This window comes from Pseudophryne corroboree, chromosome 2 (genome assembly GCF_028390025.1).
Source record: "Pseudophryne corroboree isolate aPseCor3 chromosome 2, aPseCor3.hap2, whole genome shotgun sequence".
NCBI classification, from domain to species: domain Eukaryota; kingdom Metazoa; phylum Chordata; class Amphibia; order Anura; family Myobatrachidae; genus Pseudophryne; species Pseudophryne corroboree.
Window position 1 is genome coordinate 1,046,412,750 of NC_086445.1, and position 14,345 is coordinate 1,046,427,094.

The 14,345-nt window shown below is 55.2% G+C and overlaps 1 protein-coding gene across 1 annotated transcript in view; it reads left to right on the forward strand.

The window, feature by feature from the left end:
- The window catches only part of TBX15 (T-box transcription factor 15), a 162,286-nt gene that overhangs the window by 105,491 nt on the left and 42,450 nt on the right, over positions 1–14,345 (forward strand). Inside the window, exons 3-4 of the mRNA XM_063956877.1 lie at positions 2,041–2,142; positions 2,401–2,572. Coding sequence (XP_063812947.1) covers positions 2,041–2,142; positions 2,401–2,572 — 274 coding nt within the window. The remainder of the gene's footprint in view (positions 1–2,040; positions 2,143–2,400; positions 2,573–14,345) is intronic.

The following is a 14,345-nucleotide window of genomic DNA, read 5'->3' on the forward strand; positions in this document are numbered from 1 at the left end:
CTGGATGTGATGTGCGCAGTGCGGGGATCTGGCTCTCAGACCCACTGGCTCCACGCTGAGCCCCGCAGGAAATGTATGGGGAACCGGTAAGCAGGCTACAGTCAGTATCCGAGCACGGCGGCAGGTGGGCGCACGTACAGTATGCTGCCTCCGTGTGGGAGCCACGTAGAGAATGGGATTAAGGGGCCCATTTACCAACCAGTAATAAGTGGTGCTTCAGACAATCAGCTCCTAACTGTCATTTTTCAAAAACATGACAGGAGCTGATTGGCTGGAGCACCATTTATCATACACTCCTTGATAAATGAGCCCCTATATATGGCACAGGAATTAACACTCTCTGACGCAGCCAGGAACAGCGGATCCCGGATGTCACCAAAACATCCACACCAACCAAATATCACAGGAAAAGCGAACGACCCTTTCCTGGCGTTCCAATGCGACAAGGAGTAAAGTGGCGTATTGATGGGGAGATGTGTGCTGAGCGACGGGAGGGGATATGTCCTTGAATAGTATACCTACAGTATAAGGGTTCTCATCTGAGCTGGATTAATGGTTTGGGGGGAACAGGGGGTTCCCTATGGTGTACAATTACCAGCACAGTCAGAATTCACCAGATAACAATAGTGAGAGAGCGTTACTAGTAGGTGGTAAATATTAAAGAGTCTCTCACACCAATTGCATCACAAAGAAAAGTGTATGTAACACATATTCAAATATAGAGTCACACATGCAGCAGATTACAGATGCAGAGTCACACATGCAGCAGATTACAGGTGCAGAGTCACACATGCTGAATATTACATATGCAGAGCCACACATGCAGCACATTAGGTGCAGAGTCACACATGCAGTAGATTACAGATGCAGAGTCACACATGCAGCAGATTACAGATGCAGAGTCACACATGCAGCAGATTACAGAATCAGAGTCACACATGCAGCCGATTACAGATGCAGAGTCACGCATGCAGCCGATTACAGATGCAGAGTCACACATGCAGCAGATTACAGATGCAGAGTCACACATGCAGCAGATTACGGATGCAGAGTCACACATGCAGCAGATTACAGAATCAGAGTCACACATGCAGCCGATTACAGATACAGTGTCACGCATGCAGCCAATTACAGATGCAGAGTCACGCATGCAGCCGATTACAGATGCAGAGTCACACATGCAGCAGATTACAGATGCAGAGTCACACATGCAGCAGATTACAGATGCAGAGTCACACATGCAGCAGATTACAGAATCAGAGTCACATATGCAGCCGATTACAGATACAGAGTCACGCATGCAGCCAATTACAGATGCAGAGTCACACATGCAGCAGATTACAGATGCAATGTCACACATGCAGCATATTACAGATGCAGAGTCACACATGCAGCAGATTACAGAAGCAGAATCCCACATGCAGATTACAGATACAGAGTCACACATGCATCAGATTACAGATGCAGAGTCACACATGCAGAAGATTACAGATGCAGAGTCACACATGCATCAGATTAGATGCAGAGTCACAAATGCAGCAGATTACAGATGCAGAGTCACACATGCAGCAGATTACAGATGCCGAGTCACACATGCAGCCGATTACAGATGCAGAGTCACATATGCAGCAGATTACAGATGCAGAGTCACACATTCAGCAGATTACAGATGCAGAGTCACACATTCAGCAGATTACAGATGCAGAGTCATACATGCAGCAGATTAGTGTCTTCCAGTAATTGTACTAGTATTACTTTATGCAACATGCTTCAAAATTTACACAAACCTCCCAACTGTCCCAATTTTCACGGAACAGTCCCATTTTATTGGCCGCATGCAGACAACGTCAGGTGTTTCTATACTTCCATTCTCATCAGATCTAGCCAGCAGCAGTCACTAGCAGCATAATGCATCCACATCTACTACTATTACTTACTGCCTGGTTCTATATTGCTGCCATATACTATATCCAGGTATCCCCTGCTCCCATGTGTTCCATTGTGTACCCTCATTCCTAACCACCCTTGTGTTGGTTCTAGGCGAATGTTCCCGGCTATGCGAGTTAAGATCTCGGGTTTGGACCCTCATCAGCAGTATTATATTGCAATGGACATCGTACCTGTAGACAACAAGAGATACAGGTAAGGAACCACCTTATGCGGCGTGGAGAGGTATAGACCTGAAAGACCAGAAAATAGATGCGTGGGGGGAGAGATTCCACCGATCAGGTTGGCGGAGATCAGACTGAACGGAGGCATCAGGTGGGGCTCAGACTACTGACCAATGGCTGCATAGATGATGCCACTGTGGTCACTAGTCACGCTGGCAAAGCCTCATCAATATGTTGAACGCTGCATGTCGCCCACTGGAAGATCTGAGAGTTGTCTCCTCTGTTCTAGGTACGTCTACCACAGCTCCAAATGGATGGTGGCCGGAAACGCAGACTCCCCAGTTCCTCCGCGAGTCTACGTCCATCCAGACTCTCTGGCTTCTGGGGACACCTGGATGAGGCAGGTGGTCAGCTTTGACAAACTCAAACTCACCAACAATGAGCTGGATGACCAGGGACATGTAAGTCCTGCGTAGCGCTGGGACTGGCTGGGAGTGAATGATATAGGGACTGGGTACTGTCCTGCGTAGCGCTGGGACTGGCTGGGAGTGAATGATATAGGGACTGGGTACTGTCCTGCGTAGTGCTGGGACTGGCTGGGAGTGAATGATATAGGGACTGGGTACTGTCCTGCGTAGCGCTGGGACTGGCTGGGAGTGAATGATATAGGGACTGGGTACTGTCCTGCGTAGCGCTGGGACTGGCTGGGAGTGAATGATATAGGGACTGGGTACTGTCCTGCGTAGCGCTGGGACTGGCTGGGAGTGAATGATATAGGGACTGGGAACTGTCCTGCGTAGCGTTGGTACTGGCTGGGAGTGAATGATATAGGGACTGGATACTGTCCTGCGTAGCGTTGGGACTGGCTGGGAGTGAATGATATAGGGACTGGGTACTGTCCTGCGTAGCGCTGGGACTGGCTGGGAGTGAATGATATAGGGACTGGGTACTGTCCTGCGTAGCGCTGGGACTGGCTGGGAGTGAATGATATAGGGACTGGGTACTGTCCTGCGTAGCGCTGGGACTGGCTGGGAGTGAATGATATAGGGACTGGGTACTGTCCTGCGTAGCGCTGGGACTGGCTGAGACTGAATAATATAGGGACTGGGTACTGTCCTGCGTAGCGCTTGGACTGGCTGGGAGTGAATGATATAGGGACTGGGTACTGTCCTGCGTAGCGCTGGGACTGGCTGGGAGTGAATGATATAGGGACTGGGTACTGTCCTGCGTAGCGCTGGGACTGGCTGGGAGTGAATGATATAGGGACTGGGTACTGTCCTGCGTAGCGCTGGGACTGGCTGGGAGTGAATGATATAGGGACTGGGTACTGTCCTGCGTAGCGCTGGGACTGGCTGGGAGTGAATGATATAGGGACTGGGTACTGTCCTGCGTAGCGCTGGGACTGGCTGGGAGTGAATGATATAGGGACTGGGTACTGTCCTGCGTAGCGCTGGGACTGGCTGGGAGTGAATGATATAGGGACTGGGAACTGTCCTGCGTAGCACTGGGACTGGCTGGGAGTGAATGATATAGGGACTGGGTACTGTCCTGCATAGCGCTGGGACTGGCTGGGAGTGAATGATATAGGGACTGGGTACTGTCCTGCGTAGCGCTGGGACTGGCTGGGAGTGAATGATATAGGGACTGGGTACCGTCCTGCGTAGCGCTGGGACTGGCTGGGAGTGAATGATATAGGGACTGGGTACTGTCCTGCGTAGCGCTGGGACTGGCTGGGAGTGAATGATATAGGGACTGGGTACTGTCCTGCGTAGCGCTGGGACTGGCTGGGAGTGAATGATATAGGGACTGGGTACTGTCCTGCGTAACGCTGGGACTGGCTGGGAGTGAATGATATAGGGACTGGGTACTGTCCTGCGTAGCGCTGGGAGTGAATGATATAGGGACTGGGTACTGTCCTGCGTAGCGCTGGGACTGGCTGGGAGTGAATGATATAGGGACTGGGTACTGTCCTGCGTAGCGCTGGGACTGGCTGGGAGTGAATGATATAGGGACTGGGTACTGTCCTGCGTAGCGCTGGGACTGGCTGGGAGTGAATGATATAGGGACTGGGTACTGTCCTGCGTAGCGCTGGGACTGGCTGGGAGTGAATGATATAGGGACTGGGTACTGTCCTGCGTAGTGCTGGGACTGGCTGGGAGTGAATGATATAGGGACTGGGTACTGTCCTGCGTAGCGCTGGGACTGGCTGGGAGTGAATGATATAGGGACTGGGTACTGTCCTGCGTAGTGCTGGGACTGGCTGGGAGTGAATGATATAGGGACTGGGTACTGTCCTGCGTAGCGCTGGGACTGGCTGGGAGTGAATGATATAGGGACTGGGTACTGTCCTGCGTAGCGCTGGGACTGGCTGGGAGTGAATGATATAGGGACTGGGTACTGTCCTGCGTAGCGCTGGGACTGGCTGGGAGTGAATGATATAGGGACTGGGTACTGTCCTGCGTAGCGCTGGGACTGGCTGGGAGTGAATGATATAGGGACTGGGTACTGTCCTGCGTAGCGCTGGGACTGGCTGGGAGTGAATGATATAGGGACTGGGTACTGTCCTGCGTAGCGCTGGGACTGGCTGGGAGTGAATGATATAGGGACTGGGTACTGTCCTGCGTAGCGCTGGGACTGGCTGGGAGTGAATGATATAGGGACTGGGTACTGTCCTGCGTAGCGCTGGGACTGGCTGATAGTGAATGATATAGGGACTGGGTACTGTCCCGCGTAGCGCTGGGACTGGCTGGGAGTGAATGATATAGGGACTGGGTACTGTCCCGCGTAGCGCTGGGACTGGCTGATAGTGAATGATATAGGGACTGGGTACTGTCCTGCGTAGCGCTGGGACTGGCTGGGAGTGAATGGTATAGGGACTGGGTACTGTCCTGCGTAGCGCTGGGACTGGCTGGGAGTGAATGATATAGGGACTGGGTACTGTCCTGCGTAGCGCTGGGACTGGCTGGGAGTGAATGATATAGGGACTGGGTACTGTCCTGCGTAGCGCTAGGACTGGCTGGGAGTGAATGATAAAGGGGCTGGGTACTGTCCTGCGTAGCGCTGGGACTGGCTGGGAGTGAATGATATAGGGACTGGGTACTGACCTGCGCAGCGCTGGGACTGGCTGGGAGTGAATGATATAGGGACTGGGTACTGTCCTGCGTAGCGCTAGGACTGGCTGGGAGTGAATGATATAGGGACTGGGTACTGTCCTGCGTAGCGCTAGGACTGGCTGGGAGTGAATGATATAGGGACTGGGTACTGTCCTGCGTAGTGCTGGGACTGGCAGGGAGTGAATGATATAGGGACTGGGTACTGTCCTGCGTAGCGCTGGGACTGGCTGGGAGTGAATGATATAGGGACTGGGTACTGTCCTGCGTAGCGCTGGGACTGGCTGGGAGTGAATGATATAGGGACTGGGTACTGTCCTGCGTAGCGCTGGGACTGGCTGGGAGAGAATGATATAAGGACTGGGTACTGTCCTGCGTAGCGCTGGGACTGGCTGGGAGTGAATGATATAGGGACTGGGTACTGTCCTGCGTAGCGCTGGGACTGGCTGGGAGTGAATGATATAGGGACTGGGTACTGTCCTGCGTAGCGCTGGGACTGGCTGGGAAAGAATGATATAGGGACTGGGTACTGTCCTGCATAGCGCTGGGACTGGCTGGGAGTGAATGATATAGGGACTGGGTACTGTCCTGCGTAGCGCTGGGACTGGCTGGGAGTGAATGATATAGGGACTGGGTACTGTCCTGCGTAGCGCTGGGACTGGCTGGGAGTGAATGATATAGGGACTGGGTACTGTCCTGCGTAGCGCTGGGACTGGCTGGGAGTGAATGATATAGGGACTGGGTACCGTCCTGCGTAGCGCTGGGACTGGCTGATAGTGAATGATATAGGGACTGGGTACTGTCCTGCGTAGCGCTGGGACTGGCTGGGAGTGAATGATATAGGGACTGGGTACTGTCCTGCGTAGCGCTGGGACTGGCTGGGAGTGAATGATATAGGGACTGGGTACTGTCCTGCGTAGCGCTGGGACTGGCTGGGAGTGAATGATATAGGGACTGGGTACCGTCCTGCGTAGCGCTGGGGCTGGCTGGGAGTGAATGATATAAGGACTGGGTACTGTCCTGCGTAGCGCTGGGACTGGCTGGGAGTGAATGATATAGGGACTGGGTACTGTCCTGCGTAGCGCTGGGACTGGCTGGGAGTGAATGATATAGGGACTGGGTACTGTCCTTCGTAGCGCTGGGACTGGCTGGGAGTGAATGATATAGGGACTGGGTACTGTCCTGCGTAGCGCTGGGACTGGCTGGGAGTGAATGATATAGGGACTGGGTACTGACCTGCGTAGCGCTGGGACTGGCTGGGAGTGAATGATATAGGGACTGGGTACTGTCCTGCGTAGCGCTGGGACTGGCTGGGAGTGAATGATATAGGGACTGGGTACTGTCCTGCGTAGCGCTGGGACTGGCTGGGAGTGAATGATATAGGGACTGGGAACTGTCCTGCGTAGCGCTGGGACTGGCTGGGACTGAATGATATAAGGACTGGGTACTGTCCTGCGTGGCGCTGGGACTGGCTGGGAGTGAATGATATAGGGACTGGGTACTGTCCTGCGTAGCGCTGGGACTGGCTGGGAGTGAATGATATAGGGACTGGGTACTGTCCTGCGTAGCGCTGGGACTGGCTGGGAGTGAATGATATAGGGACTGGGTACTGTCCTGCGTAGCGCTGGGACTGGCTGGGAGTGAATGATATAGGGACTGGGAACTGTCCTGCGTAGCGCTGGGACTGGGTGGGACTGAATAATATAAGGACTGGGTACTGTCCTGCGTGGCGCTGGGACTGGCTGGGAGTGAATGATATAGGGACTGGGTACTGTCCTGCGTAGCGCTGGGACTGGCTGGGAGTGAATGATATAGGGACTGGGTTCTGTCCTGCGTAGCGCTGGGACTGGCTGGAAGTGAATGATATAGGGACTGGGTACTGTCCTGCGTAGCGCTGGGACTGGCTGGGAGTGAATGATATGGGGACTGGGTACTGTCCTGCGTAGCGCTGGGACTGGCTGGGAGTGAATGATATAGGGACTGGGTACTGTCCTGCGTAGCGCTGGGACTGGCTGGGAGTGAATGATATAGGGACTGGGTACTGTCCTGCGTAGCGCTGGGACTGGCTGGGAGTGAATGATATAGGGACTGGGTACTGTCCTGCGTAGCGCTGGGACTGGCTGGGAGTGAATGATATAGGGACTGGGTACTGTCCTGCGTAGCGCTGGGACTGGCTGGGAGTGAATGATATAGGGACTGGGTACTGTCCTGCGTAGCGCTGGGACTGGCTGGGAGTGAATGATATAGGGACTGGGTACTGTCCTGCGTAACGCTGGGACTGGCTGGGAGTGAATGATATAGGGACTGGGAACTGTCCTGCGTAGCGCTGGGACTGGCTGGGAGTGAATGATATAGGGACTGGGTACTGTCCTGCGTAGCGCTGGGACTGGCTGGGAATGAATGATATAGGGACTGGGTACTGTCCGGCGTAGCGCTGGGACTGGCTGGGAGTGAATGATATAGGGACTGGGTACTGTCCTGCGTAGCGCTGGGACTGGCTGGAAGTGAATGATATAGGGACTGGGTACTGTCCTGCGTAGCGCTGGGACTGGCTGGGAGTGAATGATATAGGGACTGGGTACTGTCCTGCGTAGCGCTGGGACTGGCTGGGAGTGAATGATATAGGGACTGGGTACTGTCCTGCGTAGCGCTGGGACTGGCTGAGACTGAATAATATAGGGACTGGGTACTGTCCTGCGTAGCGCTTGGACTGGCTGATAGTGAATGATATAGGGACTGGGTACTGTCCTGCGTAGCGCTGGGACTGGCTGGGAGTGAATGATATAGGGACTGGGTACTGTCCTGCGTAGCGCTGGGACTGGCTGGGAGTGAATGATATAGGGACTGGGTACTGTCCTGCGTAGCGCTGGGACTGGCTGGGAGTGAATGATATAGGGACTGGGTACTGTCCTGCGTAGCGCTGGGACTGGCTGAGACTGAATAATATAGGGACTGGGTACTGTCCTGCGTAGCGCTTGGACTGGCTGATAGTGAATGATATAGGGACTGGGTACTGTCCTGCGTAGCGCTGGGACTGGCTGGGAGTGAATTATATAGGGACTGGGTACTGTCCTGCGTAGCGCTGGGACTGGCTGGGAGTGAATGATATAGGGACTGGGTACTGTCCTGCGTAGCGCTGGGACTGGCTGGGAGTGAATGATATAGGGACTGGGTACTGTCCTGCGTAGCGCTGGGACTGGCTGGGAGTGAATGATATAGGGACTGGGTACTGTCCTGCGTAGCGCTGGGACTGGCTGGGAGTGAATGATATAGGGACTGGGTACTGTCCTGCGTAGCGCTGGGACTGGCTGGGAGTGAATGATATAGGGACTGGGTACTGTCCTGCGTAGCGCTGGGACTGGCTGGGAGTGAATGATATAGGAACTGGGTACTGTCCTGCGTAGCGTTGGGACTGGCTGGGAGTGGATGATATAGGGACTGGGTACTGTCCTGCGTAGTGCTGGGACTGGCTGGGAGTGAATGATATAGGGACTGGGAACTGTCCTGCGTAGCGCTGGGACTGGCTGGGAGTGAATGATATAGGGACTGGGTACTGTCCTGCATAGCGCTGGGACTGGCTGGGAGTGAATGATATAGGGACTGGGTTCTGTCCTGCGTAGCGCTGGGACTGGCTGGGAGTGAATGATATAGGGACTGGGTACCGTCCTGCGTAGCGCTGGGACTGGCTGGGAGTGAATGATATAGGGACTGGGTACTGTCCTGCGTAGCGCTGGGACTGGCTGGGAGTGAATGATATAGGGACTGGGTACTGTCCGCTGGGACTGGCTGGGAGTGAATGATATAGGGACTGGGTACTGTCCTGCGTAACGCTGGGACTGGCTGGGAGTGAATGATATAGGGACTGGGTACTGTCCTGCGTAGCGCTGGGACTGGCTGGGAGTGAATGATATAGGGACTGGGTACTGTCCTGCGTAGCGCTGGGACTGGCTGGGAGTGAATGATATAGGGACTGGGTACTGTCCTGCGTAGCGCTGGGACTGGCTGGGAGTGAATGATATAGGGACTGGGTACTGTCCTGCGTAGCGCTGGGACTGGCTGGGAGTGAATGATATAGGGACTGGGTACTGTCCTGCGTAGCGCTGGGACTGGCTGGGAGTGAATGATATAGGGACTGGGTACTGTCCTGCGTAGTGCTGGGACTGGCTGGGAGTGAATGATATAGGGACTGGGTACTGTCCTGCGTAGCGCTGGGACTGGCTGGGAGTGAATGATATAGGGACTGGGTACTGTCCTGCGTAGTGCTGGGACTGGCTGGGAGTGAATGATATAGGGACTGGGTACTGTCCTGCGTAGCGCTGGGACTGGCTGGGAGTGAATGATATAGGGACTGGGTACTGTCCTGCGTAGCGCTGGGACTGGCTGGGAGTGAATGATATAGGGACTGGGTACTGTCCTGCGTAGCGCTGGGACTGGCTGGGAGTGAATGATATAGGGACTGGGTACTGTCCTGCGTAGCGCTGGGACTGGCTGGGAGTGAATTATATAGGGACTGGGTACTGTCCTGCGTAGCGCTGGGACTGGCTGGGAGTGAATGATATAGGGACTGGGTACTGTCCTGCGTAGCGCTGGGACTGGCTGGGAGTGAATGATATAGGGACTGGGTACTGTCCTGCGTAGCGCTGGGACTGGCTGGGAGTGAATGATATAGGGACTGGGTACTGTCCTGCGTAGCGCTGGGACTGGCTGGGAGTGAATGATATAGGGACTGGGTACTGTCATGCGTAGCGCTGGGACTGGCTGATAGTGAATGATATAGGGACTGGGTACTGTCCCGCGTAGCGCTGGGACTGGCTGGGAGTGAATGATATAGGGACTGGGTACTGTCCTGCGTAGCGCTGGGACTGGCTGATAGTGAATGATATAGGGACTGGGTACTGTCCTGCGTAGCGCTGGGACTGGCTGGGAGTGAATGATATAGGGACTGGGTACTGTCCTGCGTAGCGCTGGGACTGGCTGGGAGTGAATGATATAGGGACTGGGTACTGTCCTGCGTAGCGCTGGGACTGGCTGGGAGTGAATGATATAGGGACTGGGTACTGTCCTGCGTAGCGCTGGGACTAGCTGGGAGTGAATGATATAGGGACTGGGTACTGTCCTGCGTAGCGCTGGGACTGGCTGGGAGTGAATGATATAGGGACTGGGTACTGTCCTGCGTAGCGCTGGGACTGGCTGGGAAAGAATGATATAGGGACTGGGTACTGTCCTGCATAGCGCTGGGACTGGCTGGGAGTGAATGATATAGGGACTGGGTACTGTCCTGCGTAGCGCTGGGACTGGCTGGGAGTGAATGATATAGGGACTGGGTACTGTCCTGCGTAGCGCTGGGACTGGCTGGGAGTGAATGATATAGGGACTGGGTACTGTCCTGCGTAGCGCTGGGACTGGCTGGGAGTGAATGATATAGGGACTGGGTACCGTCCTGCGTAGCGCTGGGACTGGCTGATAGTGAATGATATAGGGACTGGGTACTGTCCTGCGTAGCGCTGGGACTGGCTGGGAGTGAATGATATAGGGACTGGGTACTGTCCTGCGTAGCGCTGGGACTGGCTGGGAGTGAATGATATAGGGACTGGGTACTGTCCTGCGTAGCGCTGGGACTGGCTGGGAGTGAATGATATAGGGACTGGGTACCGTCCTGCGTAGCGCTGGGGCTGGCTGGGAGTGAATGATATAGGGACTGGGTACTGTCCTGCGTAGCGCTGGGACTGGCTGGGAGTGAATGATATAGGGACTGGGTACTGTCCTGCGTAGCGCTGGGACTGGCTGGGAGTGAATGATATAGGGACTGGGTACTGTCCTTCGTAGCGCTGGGACTGGCTGGGAGTGAATGATATAGGGACTGGGTACTGTCCTGCGTAGCGCTGGGACTGGCTGGGAGTGAATGATATAGGGACTGGGTACTGACCTGCGTAGCGCTGGGACTGGCTGGGAGTGAATGATATAGGGACTGGGTACTGTCCTGCGTAGTGCTGGGACTGGCTGGGAGTGAATGATATAGGGACTGGGTACTGTCCTGCGTAGCGCTGGGACTGGCTGGGAGTGAATGATATAGGGACTGGGAACTGTCCTGCGTAGCGCTGGGACTGGCTGGGACTGAATAATATAAGGACTGGGTACTGTCCTGCGTGGCGCTGGGACTGGCTGGGAGTGAATGATATAGGGACTGGGTACTGACCTGCGCAGCGCTGGGACTGGCTGGGAGTGAATGATATAGGGACTGGGTACTGTCCTGCGTAGCGCTAGGACTGGCTGGGAGTGAATGATAGAGGGACTGGGTACTGTCCTGCGTAGCGCTAGGACTGGCTGGGAGTGAATGATATAGGGACTGGGTACTGTCCTGCGTAGTGCTGGGACTGGCTGGGAGTGAATGATATAGGGACTGGGTACTGTCCTGCGTAGCGCTGGGACTGGCTGGGAGTGAATGATATAGGGACTGGGTACTGTCCTGCGTAGCGCTGGGACTGGCTGGGAGTGAATGATATAGGGACTGGGTACTGTCCTGCGTAGCGCTGGGACTGGCTGGGAGTGAATGATATAGGGACTGGGTACTGTCCTGCGTAGCGCTGGGACTGGCTGGGAGTGAATGATATAGAGACTGGGTACTGTCCTGCGTAGCGCTGGGACTGGCTGGGAGTGAATGATATAGGGACTGGGTACTGTCCTGCGTAGCGCTGGGACTGGTTGGGAAAGAATGATATAGGGACTGGGTACTGTCCTGCATAGCGCTGGGACTGGCTGGGAGTGAATGATATAGGGACTTGGTACTGTCCTGCGTAGCGCTGGGACTGGCTGGGAGTGAATGATATAGGGACTGGGTACTGTCCTGTGTAGCGCTGGGACTGGCTGGGAGTGAATGATATAGGGACTGGGTACTGTCCTGCGTAGCGCTGGGACTGGCTGGGAGTGAATGATATAGGGACTGGGTACCGTCCTGCGTAGCGCTGGGACTGGCTGATAGTGAATGATATAGGGACTGGGTACTGTCCTGCGTAGCGCTGGGACTGGCTGGGAGTGAATGATATAGGGACTGGGTACTGTCCTGCGTAGCGCTGGGACTGGCTGGGAGTGAATGATATAGGGACTGGGTACTGTCCTGCGTAGCGCTGGGACTGGCTGGGAGTGAATGATATAGGGACTGGGTACCGTCCTGCGTAGCGCTGGGGCTGGCTGGGAGTGAATGATATAGGGACTGGGTACTGTCCTGCGTAGCGCTGGGACTGGCTGGGAGTGAATGATATAGGGACTGGGTACTGTCCTGCGTAGCGCTGGGACTGGCTGGGAGTGAATGATATAGGGACTGGGTACTGTCCTTCGTAGCGCTGGGACTGGCTGGGAGTGAATGATATAGGGACTGGGTACTGTCATGCGTAGCGCTGGGACTGGCTGGGAGTGAATGATATAGGGACTGGGTACTGACCTGCGTAGCGCTGGGACTGGCTGGGAGTGAATGATATAGGGACTGGGTACTGTCCTGCGTAGTGCTGGGACTGGCTGGGAGTGAATGATATAGGGACTGGGTACTGTCCTGCGTAGCGCTGGGACTGGCTGGGAGTGAATGATATAGGGACTGGGAACTGTCCTGCGTAGCGCTGGGACTGGCTGGGACTGAATAATATAAGGACTGGGTACTGTCCTGCGTGGCGCTGGGACTGGCTGGGAGTGAATAATATAGGGACTGGGTACTGTCCTGCGTAGCGCTGGGACTGGCTGGGAGTGAATGATATAGGGACTGGGTACTGTCCTGCGTAGCGCTGGGACTGGCTGGGAGTGAATGATATAGGGACTGGGTACTGTCCTGCGTAGCGCTGGGACTGGCTGGGAGTGAATGATATAGGGACTGGGTACTGTCCTGCATAGCGCTGGGACTGGCTGGGAGTGAATGATATAGGGACTGGGTACTGTCCTGCGTAGCGCTGGGACTGGCTGGGAGTGAATAATATAAGGACTGGGTACTGTCCTGCGTGGCGCTGGGACTGGCTGGGAGTGAATGATATAGGGACTGGGTACTGTCCTGCGTAGCGCTGGGACTGACTGGGAGTGAATGATATAGGGACTGGGTTCTGTCCTGCGTAGCGCTGGGACTGGCTGGGAGTGAATGACATAGGGACTGGGTACTGTCCTGCGTAGCGCTGGGACTGGCTGGGAGTGAATGATATGGGGACTGGGTACTGTCCTGCGTAGCGCTGGGACTGGCTGGGAGTGAATGATATAGGGACTGGGTACTGTCCTGCGTAGCGCTGGGACTGGCTGGGAGTGAATGATATAGGGACTGGGTACTGTCCTGCGTAGCGCTGGGACTGGCTGGGAGTGAATGATATAGGGACTGGGTACTGTCCTGCGTAGCGCTGGGACTGGCTGGGAGTGAATGATATAGGGACTGGGTACTGTCCTGCGTAGCGCTGGGACTGGCTGGGAGTGAATGATATAGGGACTGGGTACTGTCCTGCGTAGCGCTGGGACTGGCTGGGAGTGAATGATATAGGGACTGGGTACTGTCCTGCGTAGCGCTGGGACTGGCTGGGAGTGAATGATATAGGGACTGGGAACTGTCCTGCATAGCGCTGGGACTGGCTGGGAGTGAATGATATAGGGACTGGGTACTGTCCTGCGTAGCGCTGGGACTGGCTGGGAGTGAATGATATGGGGACTGGGGACTGTCCTGCGTAGCGCTGTGACTGGCTGGGAGTGAATGATATAGGGACTGGGTACTGTCCTGCGTAGCGCTGGGACTGGCTGGGAGTGAATGATATAGGGACTGGGTACTGTCCTGCGTAGCGCTGGGACTGGCTGGGAGTGAATGATATAGGGACTGGGTACTGTCCTGCGTAGTGCTGGGACTGGCTGGGAGTGAATGATATAGGGACTGGGTACTGTCCTGCGTAGCGCTGGGACTGGCTGGGAGTGAATGATATAGGGACTGGGTACTGTCCTGCGTAGCGCTGGGACTGGCTGGGAGTGAATGATATAGGGACTGGGTACTGTCCTGCGTAGCGCTGGGACTGGCTGGGAGTGAATGATATAGGGACTGGGTACTGTCCTTCGTAGCGCTGGGACTGGCTGGGAGTGAATAATATAGGGACTGGGTACTGTCCTGCGTAGCGCT